This window comes from Onychomys torridus, chromosome 17 (assembly GCF_903995425.1).
Source record: "Onychomys torridus chromosome 17, mOncTor1.1, whole genome shotgun sequence".
Taxonomy (NCBI): Eukaryota; Metazoa; Chordata; class Mammalia; order Rodentia; family Cricetidae; genus Onychomys; species Onychomys torridus.
Window position 1 is genome coordinate 33,025,580 of NC_050459.1, and position 16,876 is coordinate 33,042,455.

At 38.5% G+C, this 16,876-nt stretch overlaps 1 protein-coding gene across 2 annotated transcripts in view; it reads left to right on the top strand.

The window, feature by feature from the left end:
• Tusc3 (tumor suppressor candidate 3) overlaps window positions 1-16,876 on the top strand; it is a 168,454-nt gene that overhangs the window by 45,259 nt on the left and 106,319 nt on the right. For both annotated transcript variants that reach the window (XM_036166563.1, XM_036166562.1), the window contains exon 2: window positions 13,488-13,657. In XM_036166563.1, coding sequence (XP_036022456.1) covers window positions 13,488-13,657 — 170 coding nt within the window. The remainder of the gene's footprint in view (window positions 1-13,487; window positions 13,658-16,876) is intronic.

Genomic DNA, 16,876 nt, shown 5'->3' on the forward strand with positions numbered 1-16,876 from the left:
TTTAATACACACATAGTGAAAAAACTTCCTACGTTTTATTTTTGGGTGACCCAAGTGAGTTGTGCCTTTAACATCTTACATTTTACATGCACTTGTGAAATGTCTTTTTTTATTTTTACTTTGATTTTTTTAGCTTATTCAGGGCAGGGTTTTCCCAGTGGTACAGGAAGCAAAGCAGTGGTCTTACATAAGGAGTATGCAATTTCTCGGTAGACAGCATCTCAGGGTCCATCTTTGTGACCACCAGCAAATCTTTATGTTGGAATTGTAGTGCTTCCTCTCTTTCTGGATTATTGGGAATATTCAATTTTTATATGTATATTGTATTCATGAGTGTGCACAAATATTGCACACAGATGAGTGCATTGAACATGAGTTTATTTAATCTCTATTAGGTTTTTATTGTTACTTGATATATTTTGCTTCATAAAGAGAAAGAAGGTAGGGTAGGGCACAGTGACATGGCTCACCGGGTCACAGCATGTGCTGCCAGATCTGACTACCTGAGTTTGATTTCTTGAATTCCACATGACGGAAAGAGAGGACTAATTCCACGGGTTGGTTGTCCTCTGATTTCCACAGTCCTACTGTGGCACACATGCTTGCACACCTATGCAACAAAATAAATAAAATGAGGTGAGGTGATTAAGGAGAATGCTTAATATTGACTCCTGATTTCCACATGCATTGGCTTGTGCACCCCACCACACACACACATATTGAGGGCGTTCTTGTTATTTTTTTTCTGGAGAAGTGCTTTGGAAACATCTTCTAATTGATTGTTAACTTTAAAGAAAAAATGTGCTGAGCATAATGGGCAATATGGTGATAGGGCCTTTGCATACTAATTCCATTTTGTTTTGTTGAGACACGTTTTCTATGTGTAGCCCTGACCATCCTAGAACTCTCTCTGTAGACCAGACTGACCTCAAACTCACAGAGATCTGCCTGCCTTTGCTTCCTGAGTGCTGGGATTAAAGGCAGGTACCACCACCGCCAGGCTTGCATACTAATTTTTAAATGCATATATAAAATGATATATATTAGAGTATAGGAGATAATCACATTGAAATGTGTTTCTCAGAATATAATGTGATTTTTATGAGTTTTCCTAGCAAGGATCTAATAATAAGTTTGACAAATATTATGATTTCAAAATAGTGCTGAGTGTGAATAATACCTTGAGCTCTCAGGAACATCAGGAACAGAATAGGAAGCAGTTGTAGTTTCTGTTGGTTGTAAAGACACAGAAACTGCTATTCATACTCCATTTGGTGCCCCTACTTAAAATTGAGATATCACATTTTAGAGAATTGTAAAACTGAAGGAATCCTCCCTCCCACTTCAAAATTCACCACTCCTGTAATACATCCATGGTAACTGTAGATCAAGATTAACGGCCTTCCTAGGATGTCTCACTTAGGAACAGTACTAATGAGGTTAGCACTCTTTATAACAAGAAAACCAAACCCCAAGTGATCATTATTAAGAGAGATGAAGCCCACGTGGCAACACACTTGCAAGCTCAGTATGTGGGCAAAATAAGTCAACTGATGCCAGGTAGAGACCAGCCTGGGCTACAGAGTGTGTTCAAGGCCAGCCTGGGCACTTCTGGCCTGCCTGAGCTGTACCATAAGACCACCTCAAACACTTAAATGGGAAAATAAAAAAGGAGGGATTTAATGTGGCGAATTAAGTGCTCCATATCAGTGGAGAAAATGGAGACACACACCTATGGGTGTCATCATGCTTACATTTCTCATCCAGAAAATTTATTTGAAATTGTCAGTATGATATTTTAAGAACATATTACACAAATTAAAGATACATGAACAATCATTGCATATTTCAGATTATGTGCCTGTTTGTCTTTAAAAGTAATACAGATAATGCAATACAGATTTAAAAACAAATGACATTTTATTGTTTTTATATAACATCACCTCAGTAAAAGAGACTCAAAAAATGGTAGAGATTAAAATGAATTCACATAATTGCATAGTTTAGTTGTTCCTGTTAAAGCAAACCAGCAGTTTAGGAACAAACCAGAAGATCCCAAGTCACTGAACATAATGAGCAGTAATTATATTTGTAGATGGTTCATTCTTGGTCATGCTTTTTATTTTTTATACTGTCTAAATTAAAACAGTTCACAAGTTTTTCAAAATAATGATTATAGTACAGAGGTATCTTATTATAGTTATTATAAACTTTCTAATAAATGGGAGTGCTACCAAGTTGGCTTAGCAGCTAGTTAAAAAGGAGTTTAACTTGTGTGCTGTGCGCTGTGTTTCTGTGTGCTGCTCCTGGACTGAAGCACAGGGTTTCTGCTTACTACCTGACTTGCTTTTCTGTTGGGAAGGTCAGACAGCCTTTGAGCAGGTGGTTATTTAGGGAGGCGCAGCGCAAGCACTAACGTGGAATATGCTGGGTGTCCTCCTCAGTGCCAACTCCACTTTGTGTTTGAGACAGGATCTCTTCACTGACTAACCCACTGAAACTAAGCAAGACTCAATTAATTATTTTCTCTGTAAGAGTTGTCTTTGTCTTGGTCCTGGTGTCACTTCATAGCAATAGAACACTAAGACACCGTCACCCCCATTTTGTTATTTGTGAAGTGATGAAGGTAAAAAATTCAACAGTACTGACTTTTATGAAGTAGAAATACACATGCACATCCATATCAGTGTGGTAAATACATGGCAGAGTGACCTTCAGGAAAGGACTATTTATTTTGGCCCCTGGCTTGATGGGTGTTGTTCAGGTCTAGAAGGCATGGTGACTTGCTTATTTGTAGTAACTGAAGCCTGCAAATGTCTTGCTTATGTGGTATGGACCAGAGAGCAGAGCACTTGGTACTGTTTCCCTCTTGAACCTTCTAAGTTACTGACTTCTTAGTTCTTTCTTATGATAAACACATAGCACCTGTGTTGTTGGGTAGAATTAATTTGGGTATAGAATAATCTGTTGCAAATTGAAAGTAGCCACTGTGAATAGTAGTCACAGAAATAAAATCATCTTTACTATCTTTTTAGAGTTATTGTCATGAAGCCATTTTCTTTTTCTCTCTCTCTTTTTTTTTTTTTTTTTTTTTTTTGAGCTGAGGATCAAACCCAGGGCCTTGTGCTTGCTAGGCAAGCGCTCCACCACTGACCTAAATCCCCAACCCTGAAGTCATTTTCTTAAGGGCCAAAGCCCCAAACACATATCACTGTATCACCACATATCACTGCTAAAATGTATTTGCTCTAATGATCTGTCTTACTCTCTTTAGAAAGTAATGCCAAAAAACATCAAAGTGATTTTGCCATTTCATAAACACAACACTAATTATGTAACAATTTCTCACTTTGTCTGTGAATTTAGCATAATGTTTTTCATGTAGTGTAAGTACTCAAAACATTGGAAAAGTCTGAGATTTAAAGTAATAACTAGGTTTTCTTAAGTATAAATATTTCCTTATGTGCTTTCTATTAATGTTGTTGAAAGAGTTTTACCTGAAGAGATGGGAACAAAATTTGACTTTCTTATCGTTTGTAGTATAAATGTTTTCCATGTGTTAGTTAATCTTGCCAACATCTTTCTAAGATTTTATTTGAATTTTGTACATGTAAAAAGATTGGAATTTGGATAAATCACAGTGCATATAACTTCAGTCATATTTTGAACTTGTCATCAAATACTTTGCCAATTAAAAAAATTAAGATATGCGTTCTCTTTTTAAGTTATATTTATTTTATATGTATGAGTGTTTGCCTGCATGTATATATGTGTATCAGATATAAATCTGGTGCCTGAGATTAGAAGGGACATTGGATCACATGGAACTGAAGTCAAGGGTGATTGTGTGCCACCATGTGAGTGTGGGGATCCAAACCTGGATCCCCTGAAAGAGCAACAAGTACTCTTAATCTCCGAACTTCTCTCTAGCTCTTTAATTCCATTTGTTACAGGTTGCAATATATTTTAGTTCACAGAAATTTGTTTGCTTACTTACTCCATTAAGTTCCATAGGCATAAAGCATTTTCACCTGTTTGATTCCTTGGTTGAAGTGAGGGTAGAAATTCATGATCATCATTCTGTTTAAGAGACCATGAGGGACTCAGGAGAAGTTTAAGTCTTTGAAATATGCTTTAGACATTGACTATTTCTCTATGTTGTCTCAAATGTACTAGCATGTGTGCATCTTGTTAAACTTCTGTTTATTTATTTTTTGCTTGTTTAGCTGTATTTTAAAGGTAGGCCCAAGTAAAAACCATGAATAATGCAGAAAATTACGTTCTCTCCTCTGCAAGACTGAGATCCTCAGATTGCATAACATCAGAATAATTGTTCTTAGGGGAGCTAGCATTTTCTGTATATTACCTCCTAACACATTTTCATTACGATTTGTCATTTTTATCACCTCATGAAAGCACTGTGTAAGGACAAGTACAGAACAAGGAGTCTAGATTATGATCTGAGTATTCAGCATTGCACCCTGCTCTCTCATGCTTGGTAGCCTTTCTGCTCCATGAGAGCCAGCTTTTTTATTTTTTAGATGTGTTTTACATTTCATAAATTTATTCATTCCAGTGTGTAATTCAGTGATTTAGTAACTTTCAGGAATGGTATATTCATCCCAGAAACATGTTTTATAGCATTTATGTGTTTCCAGTAAGAGACTCATACACATTTATCGTTCCCCAGCCCCAGCCAATGGTTTCTTTACTATTGTATCTATAGATAGTTTTCTGGACACATGTCCTGGAATCACACACTATTGTGTTCTCTGGTATCTGCTTTAAAGTGAGTAGTTTTGAGGACTATCCATATTAAATATTTATGTGAATTTTGCCTGTTTCTTCCTCAGCAGCATTCCATTATGTGGATATGCTTCATTTTCTTTATTCATTAAGCAATTAGTAGATGTTTAGGGTTTTGTGACACATAAGCACAAAAATCATGGTTTTGAAAATGTGTAAATTGTTTTAAATGTCATAATAATTTGAATTAACTTTCTCTTCTGCTGACAATCTGTGATACCTCAGTTGATTCATGAAACCAGGTCCCTTGAGTTAGAACTAATATTGAGTTTATTTTCCATTGTGTTAAAATGATTTTTAATGGAATTTCCTTTTGAACATTTCCATCTCTGCAATTGTGTTCTTGATTGATAGTTAATATTTCTGTAATTAGGAGCCTCTACTTCTGCAATCAGGAGCTTTAAGTTCATTGTTTGTATGTTGATGCTTTTAAAATAGACTCATTAAAAACTTGTTTTTCTGACCTAGTTTGCTATACATGCTGTAAGTTGATAAATAATTTGTCTAAGATATATCTTGAATAAATTATAGTAATTCCTTAATAGACTATCTTACTATAAAAGTTTACTTTTGCTTAAATATTATCCATTATAAAAATTTGCAACACAAATACCCATATTACATAAAGGCTAAGTAGTACATTTAACTGCTTCTTGATGAGTAATGATACATTTATCTCTGTAGAGTAAGCTATTGGTGTGCTACCCAACATGCTGGAAAATGGGCTTGTCTAGTGTCCTGCCTTGATGGGTTGGAATTACTCAGAAAGAATATCCTTATTTCTCCTGGTTTTCAGATTTGTGTTATGGGGCAGACAATCAGACCACATTAAAAAAGAAAAGTTTCAGCCAGGCGGTGGTGGCACACGCCTGTAATCCCAGCACTCGGGAGGCAGAGGCAGATGGATCTCTGTGAGTTCGAGGCCAGCCTGGTCTACAGAGCTAGTCCAGGACAGGCTCCAGAGCTACAGAGAAACCCTGTCTCTAAAAACCAAAAAAAAAAGAAAAAAGAAAAAAAGAAAAGTTTCAATTTCTGTTACTCATGTGATAAATTATCATTGACACTCAGTAATGACACTATAACACTTCTTATGCTAGTAAGGTAAGACACATTAGTTTGATTTAGGTAGAGTAAGCAACATTTGCATACTTTCTATTGTTTCCTTGGGTTTTTCTGGTTGTTAAGCCACAGGTGCCCTGTAGTAAGTAACTGCTGACTTTCTGAGAAGGTGAAGATGCGTGAGATGATACCTTTGAAAGTGCTCAGCTCGTTCTGAGTGGCAAGTAGAACACAAGCAAGATGACTTACTGTATTCTAAGAGTAGGTTCAGAGATAAATACTGAGCAAGCAGAAAAAGAGTAGAGGTCTTCTTGTGTTTTCTGTAGTGGCTAATTTTTTCTGCTTTAGAAATATATAATTAGTGATATGCATGTACACACATGCACACACACACACACATATTTATTCCTAGAAATTAATTTATGACATACTGTTGTAATTTAGAGTGTAGGTCTCAGAACGGAAGCTGTCATGAATTACCTCCCAGGCTGCTTTTTAGTAGAGTGACAGCATCACAGTCAGAAGTGGGAGGAAAGAAGACTTCAGTTCCCTTCAGTCCCCAAGGAGAGGAGAGTTGTTGAATTGGGTCATGCAGCTGTGCAATAGGGTGCTCAAGTGAGAGACCCAGTTCCCACATTAGAGTTTTAGCATATCATAGGCAGCTTCATGGGGTCTACAGACCCTAAATTGCAAAACATAAAGGGAGTTTCCAACTCTTACATGTTGTTTCAGGGGGTGAGGGTTAAGCTCATCACCATTTGGTCTAGGCTTTATATTAGGAGTCATGGAGTGGGAAGGCACTAGATAAAATGTCAAAGTTGTCATTGGCATGGTATCGGGAAGCTGGGCTGGCCAGCACTGGCAAGTGGGAGGGAGAGACCTCAGCTCTGTGTAAGAGCCATAATGCCATGTTGGAGAATATTAAAATATGTTGCATTTTTTTTCCTACTGTTTTTGTTAACAATTCAAAGATGTGTTTGATTAAATAAAATTAACCTGCAAGCAGAAGGCTGAGTCAGCAAGTCACTGACAGGAAGTGGTAAGGAGGAACCACATGTAGCAAGGGTTTTTTAAATGGGGGCTGAGAGAAGGATGCTGGGCTTTTTGGAAGATGCCACCAAAGGGAGAAGGTTAGCTACTTGCTGTTCAGCTTCTCTGAGAGAGCAGAATTCCACCTCAATGGTTGAATTGTGAGTTCTGTAGATATAGATAAAGTTTTCCTTAGTAACGTTGAAAGAGTCAGTGCCTGAGAGAACTGCGGCCCTTGCTGCAAAGCCCTTGCTTAAGGGACAACCACTGTAGATAATAAAAAAGATAACAACAATGCCACATCTTGTATAGCACCGGGAGCTACACTGATTGTCTGCACAGGTTGCTCAGTGATCTCTAGGAATCTGCCTGTCTTTGCCTTCCAACAGTGGAGTTAGGACATGCAGTAGTACATCATGCCTTACATGGTTTGTGTGTGCTGCAGTTCTGAATTCTCCTGCTTGTATCTTAGCATTGTATTTGCTGAGCCATCTCCTAGACCCTCCTTACATTTTTAGCTTTCTTCCATATTTATTGCAGTATTGCAAATTATGGATTCATCCTAAGTTTCTATCAATGATTGAAGGATAAACACACTCACACATGTACATATACATACAGTATGGCTTTCTTCAGATACTAAGAATAGTATTACATTGTCTGTGGGAGAATGGAACTGGGGATTAGTACATTAGTCAAAATAATCCAGATTCACAAAGATAAATCCCACCTCACCCCCTCCTCACTCTACTGTGTCTAGTTTCTTTTTTTTTTTTTTTTTTTTTTTTATAAAACATGAGCCTAGAAGAGGGAACTATTTGAAACAGGAAGCAAACTATCCAGAGATAGGGCAGGAATCGGCATAGCGGGATAGCTATGATCAAAGTACATGATATATTTAAATGAAAATATCACTTGATAGCCATCATTTTGTATAATGAAAATATGCTAATGCAAAATTTTAAATTGTATTTGTGAGTAGATGAAAGAATTAAGGGCACAATATAATTAGTAAATGAGAACATAACTATGTGAAATACTTTGCCATAAAATACTAATACAAATTAAAATGTTGAGATACTTTTTCTCTATTTCAGAGGTGTACACACTTGGACATGTATAAGAGAAAATGAGAATTAATACCAGATTCTGGCTAGAGAATAGTGAATCTCACATTCTAACACACTAATACAGTGTAGATAGCTTTGAGGCAGTATTGTTATTGGAGCCCAAAGCATCAATAATTCATCTGCCAGATTACACAGACTGATGAATGTTTCTTTAAAAAATACCATATTTTGTAATGAGAAAACTATATGATTGCAGTTCCACTTTCTTTCAAAGCATGGATAGGTAAAAGTTTTATGTCCTTTCTTTTTCTCCTTTTGCCCTAGCTCTTTTTTGGTTTATTGAGATAGGGTTTCTCTATGTAGCTTTGGTGCCTGTCCTGGATCTCGCTCTGTAGCCCAGGCTGGCCTTGAACTCACAGAGATCTGCCTGCCTTTGCCTCCCGAGTGCTGGGATTAAAGGCATGTGCCCTGGAGCTTGCCCTAGGTCTTGCACCATAGTGTTTTCTTACTTGTAGAATGTCAATAATAAGAAAAAGCCATTTCATTTGTAGGATTCGGAGGATTATTTTAATTTCCTAGCAGTGACATTTGTAAAAGTGTACTGTTGAAAGGGATTGGTTAAGTCATAAACTTTGAACATTCTAGGAAAACACTCGACCACTATTGTGTGTTTTGTTTGTTTTTTAAAAGCAATTATAACTTATTTTGTCTCTTGCCATTGAGTAGAAATTATTCTGTTGCTGAGGATTTTTCATTGGTGATTAGGTCAGATAATGAGGGTGCTATTCCATAAGGGAAACCTAGATTCCATCCTCGTTTCTTTCAGCACACAGGTCGGAGTGGAATACTTATCAAGATAGGTGAATATTTTTGTGGTGCATAGTTGATGGATCTTGCCTTTGAAATCTTGAAACCTTAAAACAACCTCAAAGCCTGCCAGCGATGCCAAGACTGTGTGAGGCTATATGAGAAGCCACATACAGTGCTGCCTTGGAACCCAGTTTTGAGAATGTGTGTGGGGGGGTCAGATGCGCCCCCTTTCCACTCATGTTTTTACCTTCCCTTTAAGCATACATACTCCCTTTAAGCATACATACTCCCTTTAAGCATACATAGCAGAACTGGAACTTTAACTTCTAAATGGCAAGCAAACCTCTCTGTCACATTTGAGGTTTTAAAATTTTTGGTTATTTCTGTAAATTGCCTATTTTAAAGAGTAAACATCTCAGCATTGTTAGGAGGCCTTTCTCCATGGACCACTCTTGTTTCATGTACCTCCATACCTGAGCACACTTGTGAACAGGTTTGCTGGTGGGCTGTCTCTACAAGGACGTTGTTCTATAAAGTGCTGTGAAGATTGGGGTGTAGCAGCTCCCTCCTGGCCAGAGGGTAGAATTACTTCTCCATAAAAACAGAAACTTTTTTTTTTCCTCTCCTGGGTAAATGTTGGGAAGATTGCTAGCAATTCCTTTAAAAGCTTGGTGTTTCCACAGCAGGGAAGCTGCTTCAGTTAGTAAAGCAGCTGTTGTGGGAGCATAAGGAGTTGAGTTCCACTCTCCAGCACCTAGGAAAGTCTGAGTGTGGACCCTCACACCTGTGTCCCAGGTATTGGTGATTGTGAAACGGGAAAGTGTATGGAGCTCCAGCCAACCTAGCTGACTTATGAGCTCCAGACTCAGTGAGAGAACCTGCCTCAAAAAATAGAGTACTCCATCCGCTCCAGTCTCCACATACACTGTAGGCACACACAGTCACACCCACCCCTGCACATGTTGACATAAACGTGTGTGCCCCACATATCTTGTATAATATTAGAGGACCAGCCTTAATATTAATACTTTCCAGGGGCTCAGGAGAGAAACTATGAACAGCGAGGACTATTTTTGGGAAATAGAATCTCAGCACACCGAGTTCTGTAGTCTACTTGCTTTAATTCCTCTGGGATAACATCCTATTTACATGGCTTCAGTTCTGTTCTCATGCCTAGTTCCTTTCTTGCCTGATTTCTCTCTATAGTTATCTACTGCTCCCTCTAAGTTCTATCTTAATTCTGCCTCACCTAGGTCCTTTTCATCTTTTTCTTACCCAGCTAGTATTTCCCCATCTGACTCTTCCTCATCTTCCATCTTGTCCACACGTTCTCTCTGGTCAAAATCCTCCTTATCCCTCTCTGTTTTCTGTCTCTAAGTTCTACATGTGCCTCTTAAGTCTCCCAGGAATACAGTTATAAACCCAAGCAATAGCAATCCCCTGGTGGAGCAAGGTCACCAGGCTTGAATTCTATGGGGTTATAAAGGTAGGTAAGAATTTTCCTTAAGCAGTGACCACCAGGCTTTCTTTTACAATCCAAAATGGGAGTGGTAAAAGAGAAGGTCAACTGAGTGCTAATGATGGTTAGTATATCAAAAAGGGGATCTGTGTGCTCAGTCTACATTCCTAGAAGTGGTGAAGAAAGGAGGGTCTCACCCTAAATTGCACAAGAAATAAAGGTATCCCCTGACCTAGGAGACAGGTGTTGTTTCCTATGGCCTTGGATGCTTGATGGGCATTTTAGATAAATACACTATTAGTAGTTCTTTAGAAGCACACCGAAAATCATTTTAGGAACCAGCTAATATAAATATGCAAAAGCTAAAATATCACCAAGACTTTGTTTTGTTTTGTTTTTCAAGACAGGGTTTCTCAGTGTAGCTTTGCACCTTTCCTAGAACTCACTTTGTAGACCAGGTTGGCCTCGAACTCACAGAGATCTGCCTGCCTCTGCCTCCCGAGTGCTGGGATTAAAGGTGTGTGCCACCGCCGCCCTGAGTTCACCAAAGCTACTTAGGCCACAGCTTGACCTTTGGAGAAGTCCTTGACTTGTCGAAGTAGTATAGTAGCTGGATTCCATTACGTTTCCTGCAGTTTGCAGCACACACCCACAAACAGACACACAAAAGACTGCAGCTTTCTGAGCTTGGATTCTTGAGCTGTCAAATAATCCCTCTGATTGTACATCATTCACTTGGGTCACTTGGTTCCTATTGGGATGCAAATGACATCATTAAGGTCTCATCCAGAGAACTATCTCTGGGAATTTCTTCTTGTCTCGGAAATTATGATACTTTGTAAGTGGATTGAGACACTTAACTTGTGTTTTAACAGTTGTTTTAACTGATAGATAATGGTATAATTATGTGACTAAACTATTCTACACCTGTAATTTGAAGAAATTCCAAGTGTGCTGTGAATATTTGTGTTTAATGAGAAAAGCACATCTCATTAGAAACTCCCCTAGGAATCAGAAAGGTAGTAATTTCTAAGGCCAGTTTGCTCTGCTCTATCAGCGACTTTGCTCTGCTTAGTTTCTGGTTTGGAGACTCTTGATGCTTAAAGTTCACAATTCTTAAATATTTAAGCCACATTTTACATTTATATTGTACCTCTTAGTTAAACTGCAGAAACGTAAAAGAACCGTTGGGTCCCATTGATTTCATTGAGCACTAGAGTGAAAGTTGACTTTTACATTAATCCTATGAGCATCTAGCAGTTTGCTGTAAGGCAAACATTGAGCTGAATGTGCATTCCTATCCGTCTCCTCCGAATTAACACTAAGAACTACCCTGAGCCGGGCGGTGGTGGCGCATGCTTTTAATCCCAGCACTGGGGAGGGAGAGGCAGGCGGAACTCTGTGAGTTCGAGGCCAGCCTGGGCTACCAAGTGAGTTCCAGGAAAGGCGCAAAGCTACACAGAGAAACCCTGTCTCGAAAAACCAAAACCAAAACCAAAACAAAACAAAGAACTACCCTGCCTGTGTAGTCCTTAACTGTTTGGGGCTGTTGATGGGGCAGAACATTTTCTTCCCATTTAACTTTTGTTTTTTTTTTCATTTTAATAAGATTATTAGCCTTCTTAAAAAAAATGTACTCAGACTTTTAGGAGGAATTCACATTTCAATTTATCTGCATCTAAACAGATTGTTTTCAAGTTAGAGTTAATGTCAGTTCTTGGGTTTTTGTTCTAGCCAAATCACCTCATTGAACAAACAAATAATTAACCCAATTTTGAGCCATAGTGATTTTTCATCCAGTCCTTCTGTGCCAACTGTCTCCTTTCTGCTGACTCGTCAGCCAGGCTGTGCTCCCTCCGTCCGTCCCGTCCGTTTCTTTTGATTTATCATTTCCCTTTGCTCTGGTAGGCACAGAATACTTCACTGAGGTTTTGCTTGTTTGCTTGTTTTTTCCTAAAAGCCAGGGAAGATGCCTGTCTTCCTGCTTCTGTTTATGTCCACCTCCTCAGAGTTCATAGGGAACCACTGAGAGTTCTACTTGACAAGGAGGGGAGAGAGTGCCTGTCTCCCTAACTAGTATGCTGGCTTAGATACAGTACTTCAAGTCTGCCAGGACCACTGACACCTGTGTGGTTGGCAAGGGCAAGGACAGACAGTTTTTTACTTTTAGAGGTACATCCCTATGGAGGTTTTTCTGTTGAGGCTTTTTCAGGAACAGTGAATGGTCTGAGGATGAGGCTTCTGCTTACAAGCTTTGGTGTTCTCTCTGGAAGAGAGTGGCAGTAGACCTCTAGCTAGTCTGTGTTATCTTTCCATCTCTGCTTTTCCATTCTCCCTCTGCCTGCCCCACATCCATCACCTTCCTTACTTCATTTCTCCTGGTTTTGACCTTTATAAATAAAATTACACAATGCTCTTTTCATGCAGTTTTGTACTTGAAAGATTTCTCTGCCGATGTATATTAAAAGCTTAAAGAGAAATTGAGTCAAGGGAGAGGCTCCCACTCCACAGTTTGCTAGAGGGCATGGTAAACACACACACACACACACACACACACACACACACACACACACACACACAGAGAGAGAGAGGGGGGGAGAATGAGAATGAATGTGCATGTCTGCAGGCTGTGTGTGCACTTGCACTAATTTGACCTTACTGGGTTGCCCCTCCCTGCCCTCTGAGCAGTAGAACAAGTTTCCTCATGTCTGTTTGGTCTGCAGCATTCCCGGTCTGTGTTTGCAGGCTCATGCGCAGCCAGCCTAGGACATCACCAACCTGCAGGGAACTTGTTGCCTTGTCGTTCTTCAGATCTTCAAGTCTCTAGCCTGTCTGTGTGCCTTCCACTTCTCATAGGCTGCCTGGCTGTTTTTATAGAATGAAGAGAAATTTTAGCTGTATTTAGAGCGAAGATTAGGGAAATATATTCTGTTTTTTTTTCCTGAGATCAGAAATTTGATTTTCTTTAATACCATTTTATAGACATTAATGTCATTTGCAAAAATAAAATATTTTGTGCTAGTCAGGTCAATAAGGAATTTATTTGTTCAAATAAAAGCCATTAATAAAGATTAATTTTGGGTAATAATATAGCCTTGATATAATTCTATTTATATAAAATTTTAGCTTCTCATGCATTATTTACATAGCACGACAAATGTAGACTTATTAAGGGAAAGTGAGGAGCACACCCAAGAATGGGAGGGGCTCCAGAGGAGGAACATCCTATAACTTTTCGTTCTATGTAATTACAGAACCTTTTGGCTGAAAAAGTAGAACAGCTGATGGAATGGAGTTCCCGGCGCTCCATCTTCCGAATGAATGGCGACAAGTTCCGGAAGTTCGTTAAGGCTCCGCCTCGAAACTACTCTATGATTGTTATGTTCACTGCTCTCCAGCCTCAGCGGCAATGCTCTGTTTGCAGGTAATTTACGTACCAAAACACTTGCAAAAAGCACTTCCCCAGCTTATATGCTTATTCCAAGATATACATGTATAAGGAAACTCAGCCAGCTTTCTGTGTAAACTGTAACTGAATTGAAAACCTAAACTGTAAATCAGGATATGGACCAGTGTCACAAGTATTTGTTAAAGCTGACTTCTCATCATCATATCTTAACCTTTTGTTTAGAGGTCAGTAGGTAATATCTGTGGTCTATGAAGTAGTTACCTGACGTACTTCCTTTAAAATGTTTATAAAGGAGACTCTCAGCTTCTAGGGAAGTCCATTTACTTTTGGTCCGTCTAATCATCAAAAACTTCTTAGTAGATGACAGAGGTAAACAGTTTGAAAGGAATGACATGTTCGTCAGAAAGACATTTTGGGAAGAACAGATCTAGTGCAGGCGCATGCAACACATACTGAGATAATGAAGGAGTCATGTGTAAGGAGTTGCTAGAAGTAACACAGAGACTCTTGGTGCTACTTTCCATGTCGGTGGCAGACTAGCTGAGCAAAGTTGACAAGAAGCGGGGAAGGATTCATGTTGATCAAGTTTTCAGAGATTGCAGTTTATTTTCCCCTGGTTTTGTTTTGGTGCCTGCAGTCATTGATGGAGGAGGCCCAATGTAGATCAAGGATCCAGGGCTGATACAGTGCTCTCAAAGGCAGACCCCTGCAGCCGCCTTTTTCGCGTGAGAGACCACCTCTAAATAGCCCTTTCTACTCTGGATTTATCAGTGGATCAAACCACTAGGGGTGTGTGTGTGTGTGTATGTGTGTGTGTGTGTGTGTGTGTGTGTGTGTGTGTGTGTGTGTGTGTGTGTAGATACGCACACACAAACACATGTGAAGTTATGAGCTTTCATGATCTAGTAACTCCTCAGTAGTGCCAGCAGCTGCATACGAGTCTGGAAGACATCTATAATCAAACCATACTTTTCCATAGATGGTTTCTTCAGCACCTTCTACTAGTTACATCTTGCAAAGGCACAATACCACATTCTAAGCAAATAGATACAGAGAAGTTAGATCATCATATTTTTGCAGCCTTATCTACTTCATATTCCATTCTGTGCCTTGAATTTGGCAGCTAGCTGATTGATTTCCCATTTGTATAATTTTATTATTTCAAGAATGTTAGGAAATTTAATCATTGTAAAATCTTTTGTAGCCCTTCTTTTTTAGTTAGCATAATTCCTTCAAACGCCACCCAAGTTGTTACATTTATCAACAGCTTGTTCTTTTTATTACTGAGTAATAATTTCATAGTGCAGATGTTCTGCAGCTTATCAGTGTGTTTGTGCTAGGCCACAATCAAAAGGCAGGCACGCTATTTTGCAAAATTACCTGAAGGATATGTGTGTCAGATGTATGCAAAATATTATGAAATAAATGAATCTCATATGTAGATTTGATTCCCCTTTCCAAGTTTTTACAATATCTATGTGTATATTTTTTAAAAATTTGAAATAATCCTAAACCCAAAGCACTTAATATAACAAGCATTGTAGATAAAGCATATTCAGCTTGTTCTAATGAAACAACTGAGCATTTTCCTGATGGCTGGTGATGATGATTGCCTTCTTATATGCATATTAATCTTGAACATCTTTTTGTATTTGTTATGAGATACCTTTGATGAAATACCTGTTCATGTCTTTTGTCCATTGTTGTTTGTTCTTGCCACCATTTATGTGTGTGTTGTGTATGTGTATGTAGCTCACTGTGTATGTAGATAAGGCTAACCTGAAACTATCTGTGTGGTCTTGACTGGCCTTCAGTTTGCAGTCTGTAGTGTTAGGATTACAGGTGGGTGTCTTCATGTCTGACTGTTTATACCTGTATTATAAAGAACCCCAAAGGGAGACACTCTTTCAGCAGTGACTTCTCCCCATGCCTGCCTCCATGAATGAAGTTTTCTGGTTCTTTCTATGGCAGTATAATTTTGGATGGTTTCTACACTGCCATTGTAAGATTTTACAATTCTATACAGTCTTCAAAAAGTTCCTAGTATTTTTCAAAAATACATGCTTTTTATTTTTAGCCTTTGCTGCCTTTTTTTTCTCTTTAAGGCAGAGAAGTTTCTTGTAACTGCAAGTCCTGTATGGTTGCTTGCAGAGAGGCTGGTGACTGAGCTTTTGGCTTCCTTTAAGCCCTTCATCACTTATCCTGCTCTTCCTTCAGTCAGTTTATTGTCAAACTCCAAAATTCAATTCTCACCTCCCTCCTGGTTAACATCAAAGACCTTAGCCAAATGAAATTGCTAATTATGACTATTCAATACAATTCTCACCTCCTTTAAGTGTTAACTCCAAACTTCCTTTGCTAAATTATACTGTAGAGTATATTCCCATAAGTGCTTAGATGTGTTCTTGCACAAATTTACTCATCTCCAGAATTTGACTCTCTTCTAGGAACAAAGTAGCCTCTTTTAAGGTTGTTATGGATCAGTAGATTTTTTTTTTTAATGAAGGGAAATAAAAACTTTCAATTTAGACTCAAGCAAAGTTTATATATAAATAAAATCCTGATGATATGCTAGAGGTTAATGTAGTATTGAACTTCAACTAAATCATAGTAAATTATAAATATATTTTGATTAGATGTTAACTGACTTTATATGTGTGTATATATTCACATATGAACACACAAACATATGCTTATGTGTTATTTTTTATACACACATACACACACACACACACACACACACACACATATATATACACACTTGTTATTCTCATTCTGAAAGTTATATCTGATAAAATCCATTTTATCAGTGACATTAAAGCTGAGAGGTTATCTAATTTGTCTGAAATCATATAGCTAATACCTGCCAGGGTAAGGATGTGTGACTCGAGAGCTATTAGAACGTAATGCTTTTCTTAAGTGCATGTGTTCATCATTGTCCTTGCCCTGTGCGTTGTGACTTGTGTCTTGCCTTTGCATAGCCCACTAAGATCTTAGTCTCTTTTGGGACTCGGTGCATCAGCCAGCACTTCCTAAACAAATGGTCCTGGAAGCTTTGCTTTAAGGTGGTGGCTCCTGATGGTCCAATGTGTAGTGTACTGAGCCAAAACCATGCAGGACAGAACTCATCAGACTTCTCTTGACTCGAGTGAAGTCACTTGTAGGGTTAGGTTCTCAAGTTGGCAGCTAATATGAAATGCATGTATAAATGACATTATGCTGGCATGTTATCTA